General features: G+C 38.9%; 1 protein-coding gene across 2 annotated transcripts; it reads right to left on the reverse strand.

Moving 5' to 3' along the window:
* Positions 1-1,048: 1,048 nt before the first annotated feature.
* On the reverse strand, positions 1,049-21,312 carry ATG3 (autophagy related 3). Of its 2 annotated transcripts, XM_072993849.2 has the most exons (12): positions 20,952-21,312; positions 17,849-17,890; positions 12,530-12,579; positions 11,502-11,572; positions 10,628-10,735; positions 10,255-10,304; positions 8,540-8,618; positions 7,227-7,261; positions 6,864-7,022; positions 3,854-3,981; positions 1,925-1,993; positions 1,049-1,323 (listed from the first exon to the last, which is right to left on the reverse strand). In XM_072993849.2, the coding sequence occupies exons 1-12, from the start codon at positions 21,021-21,023 to the stop codon at positions 1,242-1,244; spliced, it is 945 nt and encodes a 314-aa protein (XP_072849950.1). In that variant the 5' UTR covers positions 21,024-21,312; the 3' UTR covers positions 1,049-1,241. The 2 variants fall into 2 exon arrangements, with proteins under 2 accessions (XP_072849950.1, XP_072849951.1); XM_072993850.2 differs by lacking the exons at positions 17,849-17,890; positions 20,952-21,312 and adding an exon at positions 15,942-16,030.
* Positions 21,313-21,319: the final 7 nt, after the last annotated feature.

Consider the following 21,319-nt stretch of genomic DNA (forward strand, 5'->3'; position numbering starts at 1 on the left):
TTTCTCTACCTCCTCAGGCAGCCAACCACTCTGACGAGGAGTAAGTGCAGAGTGTCTCCCTGTACGGCCAATAAGTGCTTGGCTGCCTGGGCTCCTGCTTGGATTGGAGTGATGCTACCAAAGACAGACCCTTTCTGGAGCCCAGTAAGCAGGCCAGGGGGAAGGAGATGGAATACAGCAGCACCTGGGGTGCTGTGCTTCATATGAAACATGAAGTTCCCATCTCTAGTTGTACTAGAGATAAAACAATCTTTGTACATTAAACAAAACATCCTGAAAGCATTAGTTTCATCGCAAACTAAGCCTTTATAATGAATCAATACTATTAATATGTGTATCTTCAAGTCAGAAGCAACTCATAATGACCCTAACAGGGCTTTCAAGGTAAGTGAGATTTTTAGGGAGTGGTTATGTCAGTTTCAGGGACGTTGTGACACTGTGGGTTAAACCACAAAGCCTCTGGGCTGCAAGGTCAAAAGATCAACAGTTTGAGTCCACACAGCGGAGTAAGTTCCTGTTACTTGTCCCAGCTCCTGCCAACCTAGCAGTTCAAAAGCATGTAAAAATGTGAGTAGATAAATAGGTACCACCTCGGTCGGAAGGTAGTGGCGTTCCATGTCTAGTCACGCTGGCCACGTGACCATGGAAACTGGACAAACGCTGCCTCTATGGCTTAGAAACGGGGATGAGCACCACCCCCCTGAGTCAGACATGGCTGGACAATTTGTCAAGGGGAACCTTTACCTTTTTTATATCAGTTTCACATTCCTAGTGAGTTTCCATAGCTGAGCAAGGATCTGAACCCAGGCCTTCTGAGGCTTAGTCTGTTAGTCAATGCACTACACCAGACTAAGCATCATTGTTAAAGAAGCATATATAATGTTAAAGTTGTTCAAATATTAATTAGAAACAAATGAGCAACGTGGCTAGAAATGGTATTTTAAAAAGCCAAAATTGTAATTGCGACACAATTAGATTGACACTCATATTATGGTAAAGAAAAAAACAGAGAACTTCTGTATTCACAGAACAGGAATGAAAGAAGTGGTTTATTTTGTACACATAAAGATCTTTATTAAAAAGTAAGGCTGGTAGTGGAATTTTATTTTGATGCATAAACTTGACAGAAGTGGTACATTACAGAAATTTTATACAATGGTGGATAAACAAGTCAGTCACATGTATGGGTTATACTTTTAAAAATTAGGATCAATAATTACCATAAACATTCTCTTCCCTAATTACATTGTAAAGTGTCTTGTGTAGTCATATTCTATTGTTGGAATGACCGCTTGTACAAATTTCAAAAAAATTAGAAGGTACCTGAAGGTTCAATTAAGGAAAACTAAACCAGTCACTTCACAATGACAAGTCTGCTCTTGTAGTGAGGAAAAATAAATCTTTATAACTGGCCCAAAACTGGCTCATCCCTCCTCAAAAATCCGGAACCAACTTATCTTATGGGAAAGATCTAGATAAGAAAACCAGTCTGCTACAATAGTTGAATGGCTACTGAAACACCTTCCATTGTGTAGATAAGTCTACTTGACAATTAGTTTTTGTTATAGTTGCAGCTACCATTGAATGTTTACTGAACATCATAAATATTCTTTTGAGACACACACTCCTTTCAGTGTCCTTTTAAAAATCAACTCAGACACGGCTAAGATGTAGCACTGGCTTGTACTATCATGAGAAACAGAGTCCTCTCCTATTGGTTACCTAATGCAGACAGTCCACCTGAAACTTGAACATGTTAGGGTGTTGAGGCAAGCTTACCTTGCAGGTGTATGGGGACAAGAAGAGTTGGGAACTAATTTTCTATGCTCCTACCTAGATAAGATCCAAAAAACAGAGGAATATTCAATGGCTTACCAGTGATTTCTCTCTAATGAATCAACTGTTAGATTTGACAAAAGGATACATATGAACTCCAAGTTCTCCTCCACCTTCAGCCACAGTTTCAATGATTTTCTTCATCACTTCTGCATGTCTAAAAACAGAACAGTTAATATACCTTTGAACATCAATATAAACACTGTCCTATAATTTACCAATACTGAATTCCTGTTTACTGAATACCCCAGCAAGAACATCCTGTCTTAACACTACAGTTGTGGTCTTTCAGACACAACTGAGAAACTATAAAACTTCAAATGATGAGCATTTTACTCTTGCTTCCCTAAAGCTCTCAGAACATAAATCTCTTGAAGTTGTAATACAAAAATCAAATATTCAAGCTCCGTTCAGCTAAAAAAAACAAAAAAAAACAAAAAACAGGCATGATAGCAGGGGGTGCATGACAGCCCAACTACTTCATCATGTTTCCATCACCCTTCTTGCGGAGAAACTCCATACATACTTTCCTCTTAACAGAATAACAGGAAATCTTTTCATGTGTGAGGAAGGCAATGGGGTTTGCACACGTCCCCATCTCACAAATATAGTAAAACCCACAGAATGTCTGGCAAGGCCTACAAAATAGCAATAAGATGGGTATAAGTAGACTGGCACATTAAGGCCAAGCACTGCTGGCAGTTTGTACTAAACCAGTCAGGGGAAAACTGGCAAGAGACCTTCTTTTCATAGTTAATGCAATTGTGCATGTTTATGAACTAAAGGAATATTCACAGAAACACAGCAACATCTATGAGAAACTGCTTAATTTTATGGACTTTTTCAAGTTTCAATCCAAAGCACAAGAATCTGATATCCAGTACCAAAAACTATGACCCTTCATTAAACTTTGAAACACACTAAGGAAATGCTTAATACATTTTTGAAAGAGAATGTTGAGTACAACAGTGAATAAGACCACTCCGGTACTCAACTGGCCATGTTGTTTAGCATAGTAAATCATACTTGAGTAGGCCCACTGATTTGGTGAGTCAATTCCTCCATTATTTTGATTCGGATGGGCCTATTCTGACTTATTTTAGTGTAAAAAGTTTGAGTAGGTCATTTGAATCAATGAGACCTATGAAGGAGTTGATTCACCAAATCCCATTAATTCAATGGGCTTACTCTAGTGCAACTGACTACATCAAACAACAGTACTTTAACCATTTACCAGTTCATAGCTTCAGTGGATGATCCAGGCTTCCCTTATCTATTTTCTCCGCACTACATACAATTTTATATTTTTATCCTGCCTTCTCTACTTTTTATCACTATCATTTAAAAAGAAATGGTAGTCTTTTCACCTACAAGACTTCTTTAAATAACAATACCTCAGTGCCTTTACAGCTTTCTAAGACAATGTACCTAAAGAATGCAGAAGAAATCTGCATTTTAAAATGAAAAAAACAAAACAAAATAGGCTATACAGTTCTCATCAAGTGCAACATTAACTATGGCATCTGAAGTAGACAACACTGTACTTCACAGAAGAGATTGACAAAAGTGCCTGAACCTAAGAAAAGACAAAAACAGTAACTATTAAGAGCACCAAGAGGTGACGTCGCATGTGAACAGAAACAGTCTGGGAGGGGAAAAACAACTTCAAAATAGTTGCCTGCCATCTCGTGGAGAGTTTGAGAAGGAGAAAAAACAGAAAACAAGTTTAATAGGAAAGATTCTTAAAGATTTAGTTTCAGAGGCTTTCAAAATGCAATAGAGTTAAATAAGCTTTTTAAAAGAAATTGTTATTTTCATATATTGCTTTAATAAAGTAGAATTACAGCAACTTGAACTAGGTGGTGGAGAAAAAGATTTTTGTAAGTAGTAGAACACTTGAAGAATGCCAGAATGAGAAACTAATTTGACTCCTACGCAAAAGTAAACAAAGCATAAAACACACACACACACAATCTACACAGACAAATCAACCATTTTCATCAACATATTCACATACCTGCATGGATGAACGGAACACATTGGAGGTGGAGGAAGATGGGGGTGGTTTTCAATGGTCACAGTCTTTTTGACATGATCTTGACTAATGTCTTCATACATATGCTCTACACTCAATGGCTGTCGTTGCTAAAATGGAGAAGAATAATTGAAAAAGACAAATAGTTCAGGCTATAAAGAAAGACAAGGGCCAGTGAGTCAAAGTTTATTGTTGTTATCTATGAATGAGAACTGTCCAAAATATCCTGTCCTCAGCTGCCCTACGCAGCTCTTGTAGATTCAAGCCTGTGGCTTTCTTTAGGGAATCAGTCCATCTCAATTTGGTATTCCTCTTTTCCTGCTGCCTTTCACCTTTCCCAGCATTACCGTTTTTTTCCAGAGAATCCTGTCTTTTCATAATGTGGCCAACGGAGGACAGCTTTGGTTTCAACAATTTTGTTCATGCTTGGTTTGATCTAGGCCCCTTTGTTTGCCTTTCTGACAATTCAAGAATATCCACAAAGCTCTCCTCCAGCACCGCATTTCAAATGAATTAATTTTTTTTCTCCTGTCAGCTTTCTTAACTGTCCAGCTTTCAAACCCATACATGGTGGTTGGAAATACTATACAAAGAGTGTGGATGATCTTGATCTTGGTCTCCTATGACACAGCCTTCCATTTAATGACCTTTTCTAATTCCTTCATTGCTGCTCTTCCTAGTCTCCATCAAAGTAGAATTTTATAAAAAGGTAGGAAAGACTACCTCCTGAAAGGAAGTTAAGAGATGCACTAAGTAATCACGTACATATTATATAACTTAGATTATAAGCTTCATTTATTTTGGAGCTCAGATATGTTAAAGTGGGTTTTATAAGCACTGCCAACATGCTGAAGAGTGCTCATGAAGTCAACATCTGTTGCTCTCATAATCAACAGAAATACACCAAACTAAATGGACTGCATAGAACTCTGCACCTGAGTACTATGCATTTGACTTCAGATACAGAAGACACAGAAACTTCACTTTAACTTCATTGGTTTCAAAAACTAGGCTTTGAGCCCTCAGGACTGTGGGCAAGGCTTGATAAAATTTCCAATCTCCTGGGGAAGGAGGGGTGCAAGCAGAACTCTGAGTCATTTTACTTCAGTGTCTTGCAGGTCCCATGATTCAGCAAAAGCAGAAATGTGTAAAATGAGCAACTGCATAGATACTTCCCCAAACAGTGCAGTTCATGTTGATACTATAAGTCAGCACAGTTCTGTCTTTCTTGGTGCAGAGGTTGGGCTATCCTGGCATAGTCTTTTTCAAAAATTTATTATTCCAAGCTATCTAACAAAGATATTTAACATGCAGTTTTCTTCCATTGCTATCAACTGAACACAACTATTAGCCAGAGAGCCATCAAATGAAATAACTTTATGGAGTACTGAGAAGAGGACTTTCCATGAAACAGAGTATGCAGGGCTTGCTAATAGGAACTGGAGTAGATCTAGGCCAGGGGTCAGGAACCTTTTTTACCTTTTACCCCCCCCCCTCCAAAATTTATATATGCCGACATTACCTCCCTGATTCGAAAGGAAGGAAATCATACATTATTTGAATTAAAAATATTACTGAATCTACACAGGTTGTGTACCGAACTAGCAGGATGCACCAAATTTGATAAAGATGTGCACTATTTTTGCTGGAACACATTGCACTCCAGCCATGGTGTGGTATAGGGAGTAGTAAGGTGTCCAACATGCCTAGCAAGATGCATTAAATTTTTGCTAGCTCGCAGAGGATTTAATCATCATCAGTGGCTACCAGAGTGGTGCCAGCAATGACATGCTTGCTAGAGACAGCCAATGCAGAATTGGGGAGGGGGTTTTCCCTACCACTTTAATCATTCTATATGTGGTGTGCAAAAAGGAACAAACCAGGCTAAAGGTCATATCACCCACCCTGGTGCCACAGCCCAAAATCAAAGGACCATTGCGCTATTTTTTTAATCATCATCATGGGAAAATTCAGCAGTGGCCAGAGGATTGGGAAAGATCAGTCTATATCCCAATCCCAAAGAAGGGCCGTGCCAAAGAATGCTCCAACTACCGTACAATTGCACTCATTTCACACGCTAGCAAGGTTATGCTCAAAATCCTCCAAGGTAGGCTTAAGCAGTATGTGAACCGAAAACTCCCAGAAGTACAAGCTGGATTTCGAAGGGGCAGAGGAACTAGAGACCAAATTGCTAACATGCGCTGGATTATGGAGAAAGCCTGAGAGTTCCAGAAAAACATCTACTTCTCTGGGGCCTCTTATAATTGCAAATCTTTAATGGTCATTTAATTAATAGAGGGAAAGAAGCCAGTCATGATAACTTGTTACCTGCTGGATGCTTTCCATAAAGAGAAACACTTGTCTATACCTTAAAGAAGTATAGAGAGCAGAAGTATCTGTAATGTAATGTGCAGTTTGTCCCAGAGTTTGAAATCTGAATCCCACAGAACTCAGTAGGAATGTGATGTTGAATCTGTGTTTCACACATAACAGAAGTGGAAAAACAAATATCCAAGTCCTTTTATGAGCCAGCAGTAAGTACAGCTGTAGGCATCTGCTCGCCACATCTGCAGCCTCTGCCACCAGGCACCACCAGTTATGCATGTGACAATAGCATGCACCTGTAAAGGAGTCACGGACTGTATAGATGAGGGAGTATCACACATATTGAAACCCACAGTTGCCTGTCAGAAGCTACTCTGTCAATGAACAAATAAAGAAGTAATTCTAGCTGTTAACAGGAATTGGCTGGGGGAAAAAAGATTTATTATGTCCCTGTTTATTTTCTGAGACACTCATTAAACAAATGAGCTTCATTAAGGAACAGAAATATAAAAATATTTTTACAATAGTTTCAAGAAGTCCTGATAATCTTCATTGCAATGCTTTTTTAAAAAAATATTTTTCTATGTAGGGCTCCTCTTTATACTCTGCAGTCAGCTAGTTTCAGAAATGAGCTGAACAGTTTCAAGTAAGTAAACAGAAAGTGTACCTCGTCATAGCCGAATAACCAAAGCCTTGGTGTCTGGTAGTATTTGTCATACGTGATGTAAAGATCATATGTCCTAGTCTGCAGAATAGCTTCTTCGCCACTTCCAGCATCTGTTTTAGCCTTGGCAGCTTCCACTATTTTCCTTGTATCCAATGTTGCCTGCAAAAGATATAAGAAACAAATAAGTTACTCCAAAGGGTCAGCAATTATCTGCTACCCACCAAGCTCAATGTCTAGGGGGCAATGTAAACTCGTATCATGTTATTTCAAATTCATGCAGTATGCCACTTTGAGGATTGCTTTAATGAACCCAAGATGAAATAAAAAAGGCATTAATGCCACCAGAAACAACAGTACACTCACATCATCTGTCTCCAGCAGCCCACTCTCTTCATATTCTGAAAGAGTAAAATAAAAAGACATTTTTTCCTTGTAGTGTTTTTGCTAAAACATATTCAGGATAGACAAGAGTGTTTATAAAAAAACCCCTCTCAACTTAAAACTATATCCTCCACTTTACTGAGATACAGGCACTATGCTAAGAACAGGTTGTTACCTGCTTCCATCCCAACTCTTCAATAGGCTTTTGTTTCATCACAGAATGTTAATTTTGGGTGGTGGCATAGAATTGTTTTTAAATAAATATTAATGTAGGATTGAAATAAAAGGTAGCCGTCTGGTCCAGACAAAATAAAATACAAATGCAAAAATAGGCAATATTTTTATAGACCACTAAAAAAAAATCATTGTATGATACACAAACTTTCATGGATTAAAGGACGACTTCATCAGGTTTGTACTAGTGTGAAGAACTTAAAAGTCCAAAAGTTCATGGGAAGATGGATTTTGCCAGGAAAGTTACTCTTAGATGTACATTCCAAAAGTTCTTGGCAAGATGGAATTCACCATATATTGTATAGTACTTTCTGACTTGCATCTGGGAGAAGTCCTTGGTGGATTCGATCTTGCCATGAAATTCTGGACTTTAAGCTCTTCACATTGGTACAAACCTGATGGTGTTTGTATCCATGAAAGCTTGTGTACTGTATGATGAATATTTCAGTGGTCTTCTATATCACCTACTTTTGAATTTGTATAAATATATGAATTGTTTGTGTTTTTATAGTTCCCTTATTTTGTTTTAATACTACACTAGACACTGTTCCAAGTCCTCTATTCAAAGCACGTTACCATAGTCTCTCGAGACTGAAGGATACCTAATCTAAATCTAAGTTCCCTTATTTGGAGAGTTAGAAAAGTATAGGCTGTTGGGTCCCTTATATTAAATTCAATGTTCGTTTTTTTAAATTTGGCAATTGCTTCCACAGGTAGATGAATATTACCGAGGCATACATTCTCTCAATAGATTGGCATATGCATTTTAAGACTACAGTTTAACTGTTATAAATCTCTTCGTAACATTACTTTTTGCCACATTCACAAAAGATGTAACTGGTGCCTTCTTCAGGGCAGCTTTTTAGGTATTTAGATAACTAAAGCAAAGTTGGAGACATCATGCTGCAGGTAGCATTTCACATAAAAACATCCTGACGTAAAATGAATAAACATTCTTGTTAGTGAGTGAATGAAGTCATAACACAACAGAAAGGTTTTATATCTGTTCTAGTTACACTATATGTTCCAGTGAAATCTGCTTTTACATAAGACGCAACTACCTTCCATGTCTGCTGCCTCTCCCTCGTCATCGTCATCATCCTCACATGAACCTGAGCATTCTGGTACCTTTATACTTTCCTTTGAAGAAAAAAGGGGGAAAAACACAAATTTCCATATTTAACACCACCTCAAGTGTTTCCATGGCAGATCTCGGAAGCACACAGCTATGCTGTTTTTCCACAGCAGCAGTGGAAAAACTAGGAAACCGGCTGTTTACTCTAGCATCAAAATACAAAGACCATGTACAGTATTTGAGACCTAGGGGAAAACGTAGTCTAATAATTTAAAACACATGTTTACATATCTATTGCTCCAATTTAGAACAAGCCATAGGCCCTCCAAGTAGAATGCAACAGATTAAAAACAAATAAACCAATTGCTGAAAATATCCATGTTTTCAAAAAGAAAAATTCTACCTTGCAGATTAAAACCTGGCTTCACACATCATGACAGCATACTGAAATATTATGTTTATGGCCCTATAACTAAAACTAAATCACTATTATCTATAGCTAGCTATTTCTAATGGAACTTGGAAATCAGTACTGCTTTGTTAAACTCTGCACCATCTTTAAAACAGGTAATCACACTCCTTTAGCATTGCAGAAGCATCTATCTGATCTTTTAGTACTCTTGGCGGAATACTGGAAGGCACCATCAAAGAGCAAAATCCAAACTCTCCTGTTGCCAATGAGAATGTACCTTAGAGGATATGACCCCCAAGAGCAGGAGAAGAGCAGCATCTGTGCCCGCTGCCCCTTCTCTCTATAGCCCTGTGCAACGTTGTAAAAAAGGGGGCCTGGGGCTGTTCCAGAGCGGTGTTAGGTGGATGCAGGGTGAAGAGGAGTCAGAAATGTCTCCTCCTACAGTCCACAGGGGTGAAATTTATACCCAACTAATTTTCCTTTTCTTGAACAACAGGCTATTAAGAACAATCTACTATTTTTGCCAAGTATGAACAAAATAATGGTTCTGCCATTTCGAGTTATCACAGGATGCGTAGATGGGTAGATCCACTCATCCACTTACATGAGAGTTCTTAAATACACAGCCTTTGGTGGAAGTTTAACCACAACTTAGCTGGTTGGTAACTTAAAAAAAATCCATGAAGTAAGTGAAGATCTGCCATATGACTAGAGCACAAAGACCAATAATGCAATTTGACCAATAATGCAATTTGGATCTCTCCTCTGTCCTAATTTATTAATTTAGAACTAGCTATTGTAATATCCATTGCAATGTACCTAGGAGCTTGGGGAAAAACCCTGGTTTTATAATATGCTTAAAACAAATCTGTGACTTGTCATAATCTAGGCATGATGTGGGTTTACTGCTTCACTTTGCATTAGATAACTCCCACACTGTTCCAGCCCTTTGGAGACATAAAAGAAAAACATTTGTTTCTAAGAGGTGTGATTAATCCTCAAAAGTATACTGGTTGGAATCCTACTGGTATTCATGCAAGTTCTGAGTAACTTTCCAGGGTTAACTGTGGCTAATTGATGAGATCATGGGGCTCATTTCAGCTCTACTATTTGGTTCATGACTAGGCTTATTATCAAAATAAATAATGGACCTTGTCAGTAAGTTGTAATTTGATATGTCAAGTTATGCAGACTTTACACCAACATTAGTAGGATTCTGGTCACTGTGTTGCTAGACTTCTACTTTTCTACTCTTGTAACAAACTATGTACAAAGTCACAAATTAATACCTTGCTTTCCAGTGTGATCTCCTTAATGGATTCTGCTACTCCTGTAATGCCTGTCAAGTGGAGAGCACAGATAAGAATCAGAACCAGAGATAAACCTATTTTATTCATTTATTTATTTATTCTATTTATATCCCGCCTATCTGGTCGTTGCGACCACTAGGTATGCATTCCCTCTGAGAAAAGTAACTATGAATCAGAATTTTCAACGACTGCTTTTTTAAATGACGATTCAGTGAGGAAAATTAAAATGTGTTCCCTGTGTTTGGATGTTAATGCACTTCAGATCATTTTTAGTACATATGAATGGAGCCAGAATCTAAGTACTTAAAAGCCAATATGCAAAATAAATATAAAAGAGAGTAACTGTAATGACCTGCATTGTGAAATGTGTCCACCCATCCTCCATCACCATCATCTTCTTCTATAATGGCTTCCAGTTCATCTGAGTACTCCATCTGTTTACATCGCTTGTAGCATGGCACTACAAAGAACAACAGGCGATGTTCATCTTCACAGTCAATCACTGAACATAAATTCTGCTGAAGCTTTTAGAATCAGATGATTTCAAAGTATTTAGTACTGTTATATGCTTGTCACCAAACTTAGCAGATGTTTAATCTCAAAGATTTCTGTCTTGGGGACCAAAGTCTTATTCTACACTAGAATGTGTCTGAGAGTTGGAAGTAACTGAGCTAAGAGCCATTTACCACATGCCAAAAGGGATTTAGGAAACCAGTATTCACATTACTGAAAGTTGCACTTGCCTACAACAGACAAGGCAGGCCAATATCTCTCTGAATTTTAATAAAGCATTTTATGGTCAGCCGCAGACAGTGATAATCTAGAGCACAAAACATAAATATTAACAGATGCATCGTGATGTGATTATAGCACTGGTCAAATTGCCAATACAAATAAAAAGGACAAGCTAATAAAATGAGGAAAGCACACATCCACCAGTAAGCTGTTTTCCAGGTGACTCATGGGTCCCTGTGATAAAATCTGCAGCTCTACCAGTGGCAGCATTTGCAAAAATTGCTGCTTTTTTCTACCATTAAACAAGATGTAAAATGGGGATAACCACCTGTTAACCTTATCACACTGTTCAGAGAATGGCAACTTTTGCCATCACTGCAGCTAATTTCCAGGAGTTTGTTTAATAATGAGTTTCAGTCCAAGCATACACTTTGCTGTTCCTGTGGCTGCTATATATTCAGTCGCAACTACAAAACTTGTGCAAGACTTACCATTTTTAGTGACTAAAAACTGTTTGTCTGTTGGAAGATAAGCCTTGACTTTTAATTCTTCTCCTGTTGCCCTATAAAAATAGAACAAACTGATCACCTACAAAGGACAAATTCTGTGCCTTATACATTACTACTATACCTATGCTAAAGATGAAAAGACTGCAGTCAAGTAAAAATGGTTTTGTCATGTGTCTAATAGAGTATTAAAACAAAGAATGGAATTATAAGCCAAAGTGGACAATCAGCAAAAATGTCCTTTAATCATGAATGTCTTTTCGCAACACATTTTCCTAGTAGCTTCAACATTTGCCTTTGTCCAACAATCAGTAGAGAAAACCAATGCAATGCAGGCACACAAGCAGTGTGGCAGGTTTCTCAAATAATTTCAGCTACCCATGGTAATGCCAATTTATAATTCATGGATAACTTCTCTGGTGAATTTACAAAGCAACTATTTGTTAAAATTGGCCATGATATACAGAATCATTTCAAAAGGGATTACACTTCATGTCTGAACAAGAACAAACCCAGTCCCCTCTTCACAGACTCACTAACAAGGAAGGAGACAGCTAGTGAGTAGCTACAGGCAACCTGCATCTACACTTAAATGGTGACATCTAGAATGAATATGGCACCTAGTAGCTCGCAACTTGGACAGCTTTAAATGGGGACCAGCAAGATTTAAGGAGGATGGAGCTAACAAAGGGCTGCTAGCCATGATGGCTACATATCTTCGCCAGGGCAAGAGCCAGTACACTTCTGAAATCTATGCTGAATTCCCATAGCCATCTGGTTGGCACGTGGAAGACCATAAGGCTGGACTACAAAAGGTTCAGTTTAGCTCACCAGGGCTTTTATGCCAGCTTAGCAACACCCTTTTAACTGAAAGAGAAGGGGAATCACAGAAGTCAAGTGTCTACAGATGGCGCTCATGTTATTTCATCCATGCTGTAGGAAATGTACACACAGAGGACTCCCAGACACTAATGTGTCAGCCATTTCTAAGAGCTCTGTAGATTTCCACTTACCATTGCCAAGTAGGACAGTGGTGAACTAAGTGGTCTCCAGCTGCAACGAACTGTCAGATACAAAAGAGTAGAAATGTTGCCATATCTGATATATACAGAATTCCATCAGAGTAGTCTTAGCAAACACATAGTACCAAAGCCTACTGTTTCTTATAGGGATAAATGGTAAATTGTTCATTCCAGCTCACACAAAACGGTTCGCAGAACAATTCCTGCGGATGTATACAAGCTTGGAAATAATTTGCTTGGACGCTGGAGCTGGATTTCTGAAGAGACACGGAAGCTCTCCTCAGTCAGCCTTATTCCAAGTATGTATGAGGAGGGAAAACACAGTCTCCTGTGTCATCCTTCCACATTTCCCTCACACTCTACATCTAACAATCAGATTTCTGATGAACTGACTTTCTGACATCCATATGGATTCTCCTCATGTTTTACTAGGACCTGAATTAAAACATTCAAACAGGGCTTCAATAAATGGGATCATCTACAGGTTGAGTGGAACAGGCAGATCTTACACATTAAAGACATTAATGGCATGAAGGAGGTATGAGGAAAGTATGGCCTGTGGGCCACATGCATTTCAGGGGCATTTTTATGTCCAATACTGGAGAAAAGATTTTTTACATAAGATATATGTTTGCTGCTTCTGGAGACCCACAGGAGCAATGATTTATATATAAAATGAGAGAGAAGTGAAGCTTAAAAAAATTACTCAAATCTCCAAAATCAAAACCACTGTAATTCTTTTTTTAAAAAATAATGATAAAAACTCTTGGAGGCATTTCAAGTTCTGGTGGGCCTTTGGTGGACACAGGGATTTTTTTCCTAAGTTAATGTAGATCAGCAATTGCCAACCTTGGGTAACGCAGGTGTTCTTGAACTGCAATTCCCAGAAGCCTTCACGAGTTGTGCTGTCCTGGGTTTCTGGGAGTTGCTGTCCAAGAACACCTGGTCTACTCAAGGTTGGGCATGCTGGAATAAAGCCACAAAATTTATCTAGGCACAGATACTAAAAGATTCATATATTTTAAAAATAATAATTAAAAACTCCATCCCATTTGGGCCTTTTTCTTTTTGGTTATGGAATGATGGAAAAGCCATTCATAGGTATTCTTACTTATTATAAGTGCAACAACCTCTGAAAACTACAGCCACTCCCTTATTTCTGCCTCAGATCAACAACCAGCACAAACAACTTATGTGATCCGGCAATCTACCACAAAGCACAAGGAGAAAAAAAGTAGCTAACAACAGAGTACGTTGATCCTTCTACACAGTATTCCCTTATCATTAGATCTGACTATTATCACATGCAGGGGGAAAAACAAACAAGATACCCCAATTATCAGAGTTCCCTGCATGGAAACTGTGGGTTAAGTTTTCAAAGCAGCAATGACCTAGTCTAAAAGGCAAGCAAGGAGAGGAAGGGAAAAAGTTGGCAAATTGTTGCAAGCTTACTGGTTAGCTCAACAAGAAGAGTACAAATATTCTGCTGTCTTGGTGTAAGTCAGCTTGTAAACAAACAAAAAAAGAAAGCTGGAGGACTGCCACTCAACTATTAAGTCTTTGACATTGAATGCTGGGACTGCAATAAAATGGCCCAAGGCAGATGTTTCATCACAAACTTGGTGTTTCAGTCAGTTGAATTGGGCACATACAATAAGGGGGTTTGTTTTGAGCAGGGTAAATGTGCAGGAATCCTTCTGTAGACGAAAATAGTTGAAGTGGCTTTCTTTTTTGAAATCTTGTTTTCTGCAAACTCTTGCAACAACAAGAAAACTTGTTGCAACAACAAGAAAACTGACGTAGCTACAATCTTCCTGTAACAGGACTAAAAACAGTTCACACGCAGAATTATTCAATGCAAGCCAAAGAGCTTCTAGCAGATACGGGTGGTGACACTTTCCTCCTACAGGGCAAGGGAAGAGTCTCTACCCCTGCAAAGACACTGAAAACTGTGGTTGCTGAGCATTTTCTTGCTCAGGAGGAAAAAAGGAGCCACCTCCCTGCTTGACTGGGGAAGCCCCTTACTAGGGAAAAGATGGCAAGCAGACTTTAAAACAGAGACAGACAAATGTTTGGCCAGGATGAGCGGGAGAAGGAAGCCTGAAACTGCAATTTACCCCCTCCATTTTTGTCTCTGTTGCTTTACTGGTGGTTCACTTTCTTCCTCTTATCCCTCCAGAAAGTGTGGTCTCCCTACAAAATTTAACTGATTTTCTAACTCATCCCTAATGCCACCCATAGGGGAAAAAAACAACTCAATGTTAAAAAGAACTTCCTAATTCAGTTGCAAATGGCGGCAGTGAATTGTGGGTAAATTTCACCACATAGGAGACTATCAAGCAAGACATTACAAACTTGAGGAATATAGAACACTTTATGTACATCCAACTTGTACTACACATCTGTGCTGCATCTTCAGAAGGGTGAAGGAACACCACATAGATGGTGGTGAGATCAACACAGACCCTCACCAGCTAGCAACTGAAATTGGGAAAGAACTACTGGTTACCTGAAGAAATATTAGTCTACAAGCTACCTGAAAAAGCCTTGGAAACACAAGCCTCCTAATGTTCACAAGGAGTTCCACATCTATAAAGTGATTATTGCAGTATCTACCTTAATCCTCCCTCTTCGTGAAGAGATGAAATACAAAACAATTTTAAATGAGATGTTATTTTGATACAGGGTTAATGAATACTTCACAACAAAAATCTGCTCTTTGTTTCGTATTCAGAAACTCGTGTCATATATTGTAGACACCTAGCCAAAAGACAGGAGATGTGTGAATTAGATTCAGAGGAAGACTGGAAACAGAAAAGCATCATCCCATATACATGTATTTGGGGAGGAACGGTGTGATATGAACCTAGATATGTATATTTGCCCCAATAACTATGAGAAAACCATTGACAAACATGGTGACTGATGGAGTTTCAAGTAAACGAAGGTCCTCATTCATGAGGCAGTTGTATAACTGGTATGTACAAGATATCTGAAGAAATAACAAGTACTGTACAGTACCAATAATACCAGTATCAAAAAGCTGCAATGAAAATTGAAGATCATATGATAAAGAACATAAGGGTAAAGAGGAATACAAAGTGAATATGTACTTTCTCCAGTTTTTCAGTTTGTTCTTTAAGAACAACTTAGAGCAGAACTTACTGATTCAAATAATGGCTTCACTGCTAATACTGTAGTTATCAACAACATCTGAAATACAGTTAATAGTTCTAACTGACAACTTTGATGGTCTGATACACTTGATAAAGGCAATGAAGTTAAGTAATGAACATGGTCTAGAAGTGAATATTAGAAAACTCAACTTTGTGGTAGTAAGTTAAAAAAGCACCCCAAAAAATGAATTCAAAATTCAAAATGGAAGTGTGGAGCTTCCAAGTACCTTGGAATTTGGTTGAATGAACAGAACCATCAAACCCATCCAATAAAAGTCAGAATAAAGATGACCAAGAGGAGAACCTTGTTTAAGATAAAGGCTGTAATATACAAAAAAAAGTTTAATTGGCTTTGAAAATGTGCATCATACAGTGCTATGTATTCTGGTATGCAGATGTCATTGTAATTTTATCACAGACTACCATTGAAAAGGCAGCTTGTGAAATCTGAATTTATCACAGTAAGTTTAAGGAGTGTTTAGGCTGAGATGATCAGTTTAGAAGTCTAAAATAAATATACAAAGACTAGAAATCATAACACCCCTCAAATGCAGAAAGCTAAAATATTTTGATCACCTATAGAGAAATGAAAAGCTCAGATAGCTACAGCTGATCATTCAAAATAAAATAACCAGAAAAAGATGTACAAGAAGAACAAAACTTATTGTCCAAAAACCTAAGAGGAAGATTTGGATGCAATCACTGTTTAGAGCTGCTGCATCCAAAATCACAAAAGGAATGAAGCAATCCTACCTTAGTATCAGTAAGAAAGGAATGAGCAGAATAATCTTGCCGCAGTGCATTTCTCAGCTGCTAGTGTACTTTGAAAATTCCCTATATTGTTTTTAAGCTACTTTTGAGCACAGATTATCAAGGAAAGGTTAGGCATCCTTCAGTCTCAAGAGACTATGGTAATGTGCTCTGTATGGAGGACTTGGAACAGCGTCTGGTATGGCTGAGAAGGCCAATTTGAGTGTGACAATCCCATCCACATTGAAGACAAATACAATCTGTCCCCTGTCCAGCTCCCTGATTTTACTGCTTTCATGACTGCCTCTTTGCCTCGCCCTGCTGGACAACTGTCTCTTCAAATTGGGAGAGGCCATGGTGCACCGCCTGCCTCCAGGATGAACATTCAGATGTAAGGGTTTCCCATATGCTGAGGTCTATTCCTAAGGCCTTCAGGTAAGATCAAGGAAAGGCAGCATATGAATAGACTGATGGGGGATGATGAACTTTTGCACTGGTGCCAGTGGAAGCTTTCATATATTTAGATGAACAGGAGAGGAAGTTTCAGGAGGGAAGATTTTCCAAACTTAAAGGCACCTAGTTTAGATTATAACCCTGCAAAATTACTTTGGAGTTAAAAAGAACAAAGAGGATACATACTAAATCATTAGCATAATGACAGTATTCTTTTTTCACAACAACATATTATTTGGATTAAGTATGACATATTACATTATCCACAAACTACATGGCAGTCAACCAAGCAAAAGGAAATCCTACTCCTAGTTTGTTCCTCCCCGTTATGCCACCTCCATTCTCAGAACGGGCACCTGGAGAAAACAAAACAGCCAGAGACAAGGCATAGTTGTGGGCTCATACACCAAAATAGGGCATAGTTTAAAGAACCCAAAGTTTCTACACCATGGCTAATGCTTAAAGGCATTCAAGAGAAAATTACACAACCATCTGTTATACTTTGATTTAGATTCCTAGCTTAAGCAGGAGGTTGGACTTGATGGCCTCATAGGCCTCTGCCAATTCCATTATTTTATGAAGAAGTGCTTAGCTAGGCCAGGTTCAAGAAGCAACATTTCAGCAAAACAAATGATGGTTGATTATAGGACCTCGATATTTGACGGATTGCCTACTCCCACCAAGATCTACCCGTATCACTTGTTCGAGTCAGGATATGGGTAGATCTTGGTGTATCGGCAATAAGAGAAATATGCTTGCAGTTTCTATCATTTTTGTTTTGTTTCTCAGGAAAGCCAACTTTAACTATAAACCAAATCTTAGCATCGCGTTCCAAATCTAGTTTGCATTAGGAGAAAACCCTGTAACAGGAACTTCATGTTTTACTGCTTTCAAAATTAGTTCACCAAGCAAATAAACAATTACCACATACCTCCTCAGGAGTGATAACGCCAGTTTCTTTAAACTTTGATTCCTAAAGCAAAAGAAGACAACACGAGATACTTGCAAACATTTGAAAACAAAGATCGAAAGATTTTTTTAAAAGAAGATACTATATTTTCTCTCTCTAGCTTTTCTTTCTGACCAGTGTACAGTTGTGTGACTGTACATGCTCTTCCAGTTTTGGTGTACAACAGCAAAATATAGCTCTACAAAGGAACAAGGAGAGGTTACTGGAAAAAGTATGTATCTTCTATATAAAACAGACCAGCTAGTTTCTCTGAAGAGTTAAACCTGGCGCCACTTTTAATCAATGTCTTAATTGCTTGTATACCAAAAGGCACATTCAACAGAGAACAACTGTGAAATTCCATAACCAGTTAGGAAACTGCTGACATGATGGCTCTCAGAGCTTTTCAACAAGCATTTAAATAAGCCTTCCAAGCTTTCTGAAACTCCCACCCCACCAAATACCCGGTTCCTTGTTTATGTGCAGTTTAACTCAGAAAGAGGGAAGAGTCTTATCTCTAGGATGCTATGAAACTGGAACAACCTAAGCAGCTCTTAAGATACTGTAACAACATTAAATATTAGTAAGGAGGTTTCATGTTGACCACCAGGAACCACAGAATGTGTAACTGACACGAACTCAAAAGGCATCATGTCTCTAAAACAGTATTGCCACAGAAAGACAATATGCAGCAATGGCTACAGCTTCATGTTTGGATGTAGACAATGATGTGCAAAACCCTTTTAACCAAGAAGTCTTAACAAGGACTATCACTCAAATTTTGTCTACATCACAGCACAATTACAACACTAGATAGCCTTATCTATACTATTCTGAGCTCCCAAGAGGACAGGTAATAAATAAAAGGAACGTGAACAGGCCTGCAAATCTGCTGCAGGCACATAAAATATTGAAAAAAGAAAACAAAGATCTATCCAAAACAGGCATTTATTGTTTATTTATTTAAAATATTTTGTCCCACCTTTCTCCTTAAAAGACCCAAGGTACCTTAGATCATTAAAAAGGTGATATTTGAAAGCTAAAAGCAGTAAGTATACAGATATTAAAGCATAATTAAACAAGTATTTTACCAACAACAGTAACTGAAATGAATACTAAAACACATTGAAAAGCAACAGAGCACAACAACCTGTACAAACCCGCCCCTCTAAAAGCCAGTCACTAAGGGTAAGCCTGCCTGAAGAGAAAGTTTGTTGCCACTTTATTGGATTTCATGCATAAAGACACTGAAAAGGTAATCCTTTAACCTTTAACCACCCAGAGTAGACCTTTGGTCTAGATGGGTGGGATAGAAATCCAATAAATAAATAAATAATCGAAAAATGTCCTGGAAAGCAAGTTTTGTATATTTCTATAAATAGCATGTCATGGCTCTTGAACTGCACTAAGGTGGAATCTGTTTTATCCCACTGAAGAGACTGAATTTAAGAGTTCTATAAAAGTTGCTTCATAGATTTGTTCTTGATTAACCTGAACTGCTCATTTATTAATGGGAATGCACAACTTTAATTATGATTGTACATTTTATTAAACACAGCTTATAGTTTAAACAAACAGACTTGATACAGGAACAACTGGAGCACACCCATCATTAAGGATATCATGCCACATGTGCACTCCAGATGCTTGTATATATATATTTTTCTCTTCACTATTCTATTTTACGACAAAGTCATGAGATGTCAGGACCATTACAGAGGAAAGGTTCAGAACTACAGAATCTTCAGACTCTGCATCAGCCAGCAGCAGCACTATTTCCACTTGCCTTCCAACCACACTGTTAGCAATTTCTCACACTACCAGCCTCCTTTTTCCTAACCATAGCAATTCAACTTATTCCCCTTGTTTTGTGATACTGGGAATGTTACAGCACTACATACAAAATTACAGCAGTTTGAAATGTCTTTTACTGCAATGGCTCATGGAACTCTAACCCAATGAAATGAGAATTCCAAGTCTCTCATCAAACTATATAATCGGGCCATAAGAATTACAGTGCTATCAAACTTCTTTAACTATGAACTGTAGTGCAAAAACACTTGGGTTCCATTCAGTATCTTATGCTTTAATGTTTAGACTAGGATGAGGGGCATTCTAATATTTTACTCTGCCCAGCCATCTGTATTTAAGAATTACAGAGAAAGATTCTTCTGAAGGAAACACCATACAGAGATGATGACATATCTTGGTCGCCAACAGGAACCTGATCTATAAGTTCTGTGCACTAGATCCCAGCACCAAATACTATTCTATGAATTTGCACTACAATTCTTAAGTACAGTAATGTGAAACCCTGGCTATAGATTCCAGGAATCTGTATCAAGTTTGTTTGTTGTTGTTTTAAATCAAATGTGGGCAGAGCCATTTTTAAATGTCTTAGGCATAAGGCACTGATCACAACAGTCTTCTTCCCATCCTCTCTTTGGCTCTCAAATAAAATATCTATTCTATAAGCTTCACACCTCTGCACAGATGGGTCTTTGCTGCATACACAAATGTCATGTAGAAGCATCACTTACGCTACTACATTACATGTATATTTATGTCTAGACTGAAATACATAGTGCAAAATTTGAAGAATTTACCTATGCATTTTTTTCTACATACATCTCAAAAGAAAAACTAGAACAGATGGGAAATGTCTCTTCGTTGTAGTTTTATGGAGCCTGGGGACATAATCCACAGAATTCCAAGCATATATGGAGTAAAGTCCATAGAGGCCACCCTGGTCTCCTGCAGCAAACGCCCACGGTTTTTCAGTCTCTTCAAACTCTAGATTGCAACCCTCAGCACTCATTGGAGAATTAGGTTCCAGTGAATTAAGTGGGATTTCCCTCTGAATATCATGTTTAAGCTTGCACTGGGCTAAATGCTGAGACTAGTGCTCCCATTACCTCCAGGCAGCAGGGCTGGCGCTGGCTGGAGATGATCAGACCTGTAGCATCATAGGTCTGGAGAGCATTACACCTCCACAGACCACCACCACCACCCCGCATCCCTTTCTTCTTGTGGATGCCTGACCCCCCGCCCCCCCCTCCGGTGGGGCCCGGGGGCGGGGCCTTACCTTCAGCACCGGCGTCAGGTATTCGGCCACCTCCAGCGCCTTCCCTTTCACCGTGTTGATGACGCTCTGCATCCTGCCGCGCTGCAGGTAGACGGAGGGGAGCGCCCGCCTAGCCGACACCACCAACCAATCCCCCCCCCCGGCAAGCCCAGCTGATCCTCCCTCCCTTGATGCCTTCCTTCCGGGAAACAATTGCAGCCTAATGTTCCCTCTCCCAATACCCACCCACTGCCTACAATGGAGTGGGATCACGTGAGCAACTCCCTTCCCACGTGACCTGACCGGGTCCTTCTGCGGTTCCCGTCGCCTCCTTTCCCCTCCCGAAGGAGCCCCCGGACCCCTGGTCTGAACATGTAGTCTTTGCGCCT

This window comes from Pogona vitticeps, chromosome 3 (assembly GCF_051106095.1).
Source record: "Pogona vitticeps strain Pit_001003342236 chromosome 3, PviZW2.1, whole genome shotgun sequence".
NCBI lineage: Eukaryota > Metazoa > Chordata > Lepidosauria > Squamata > Agamidae > Pogona > Pogona vitticeps.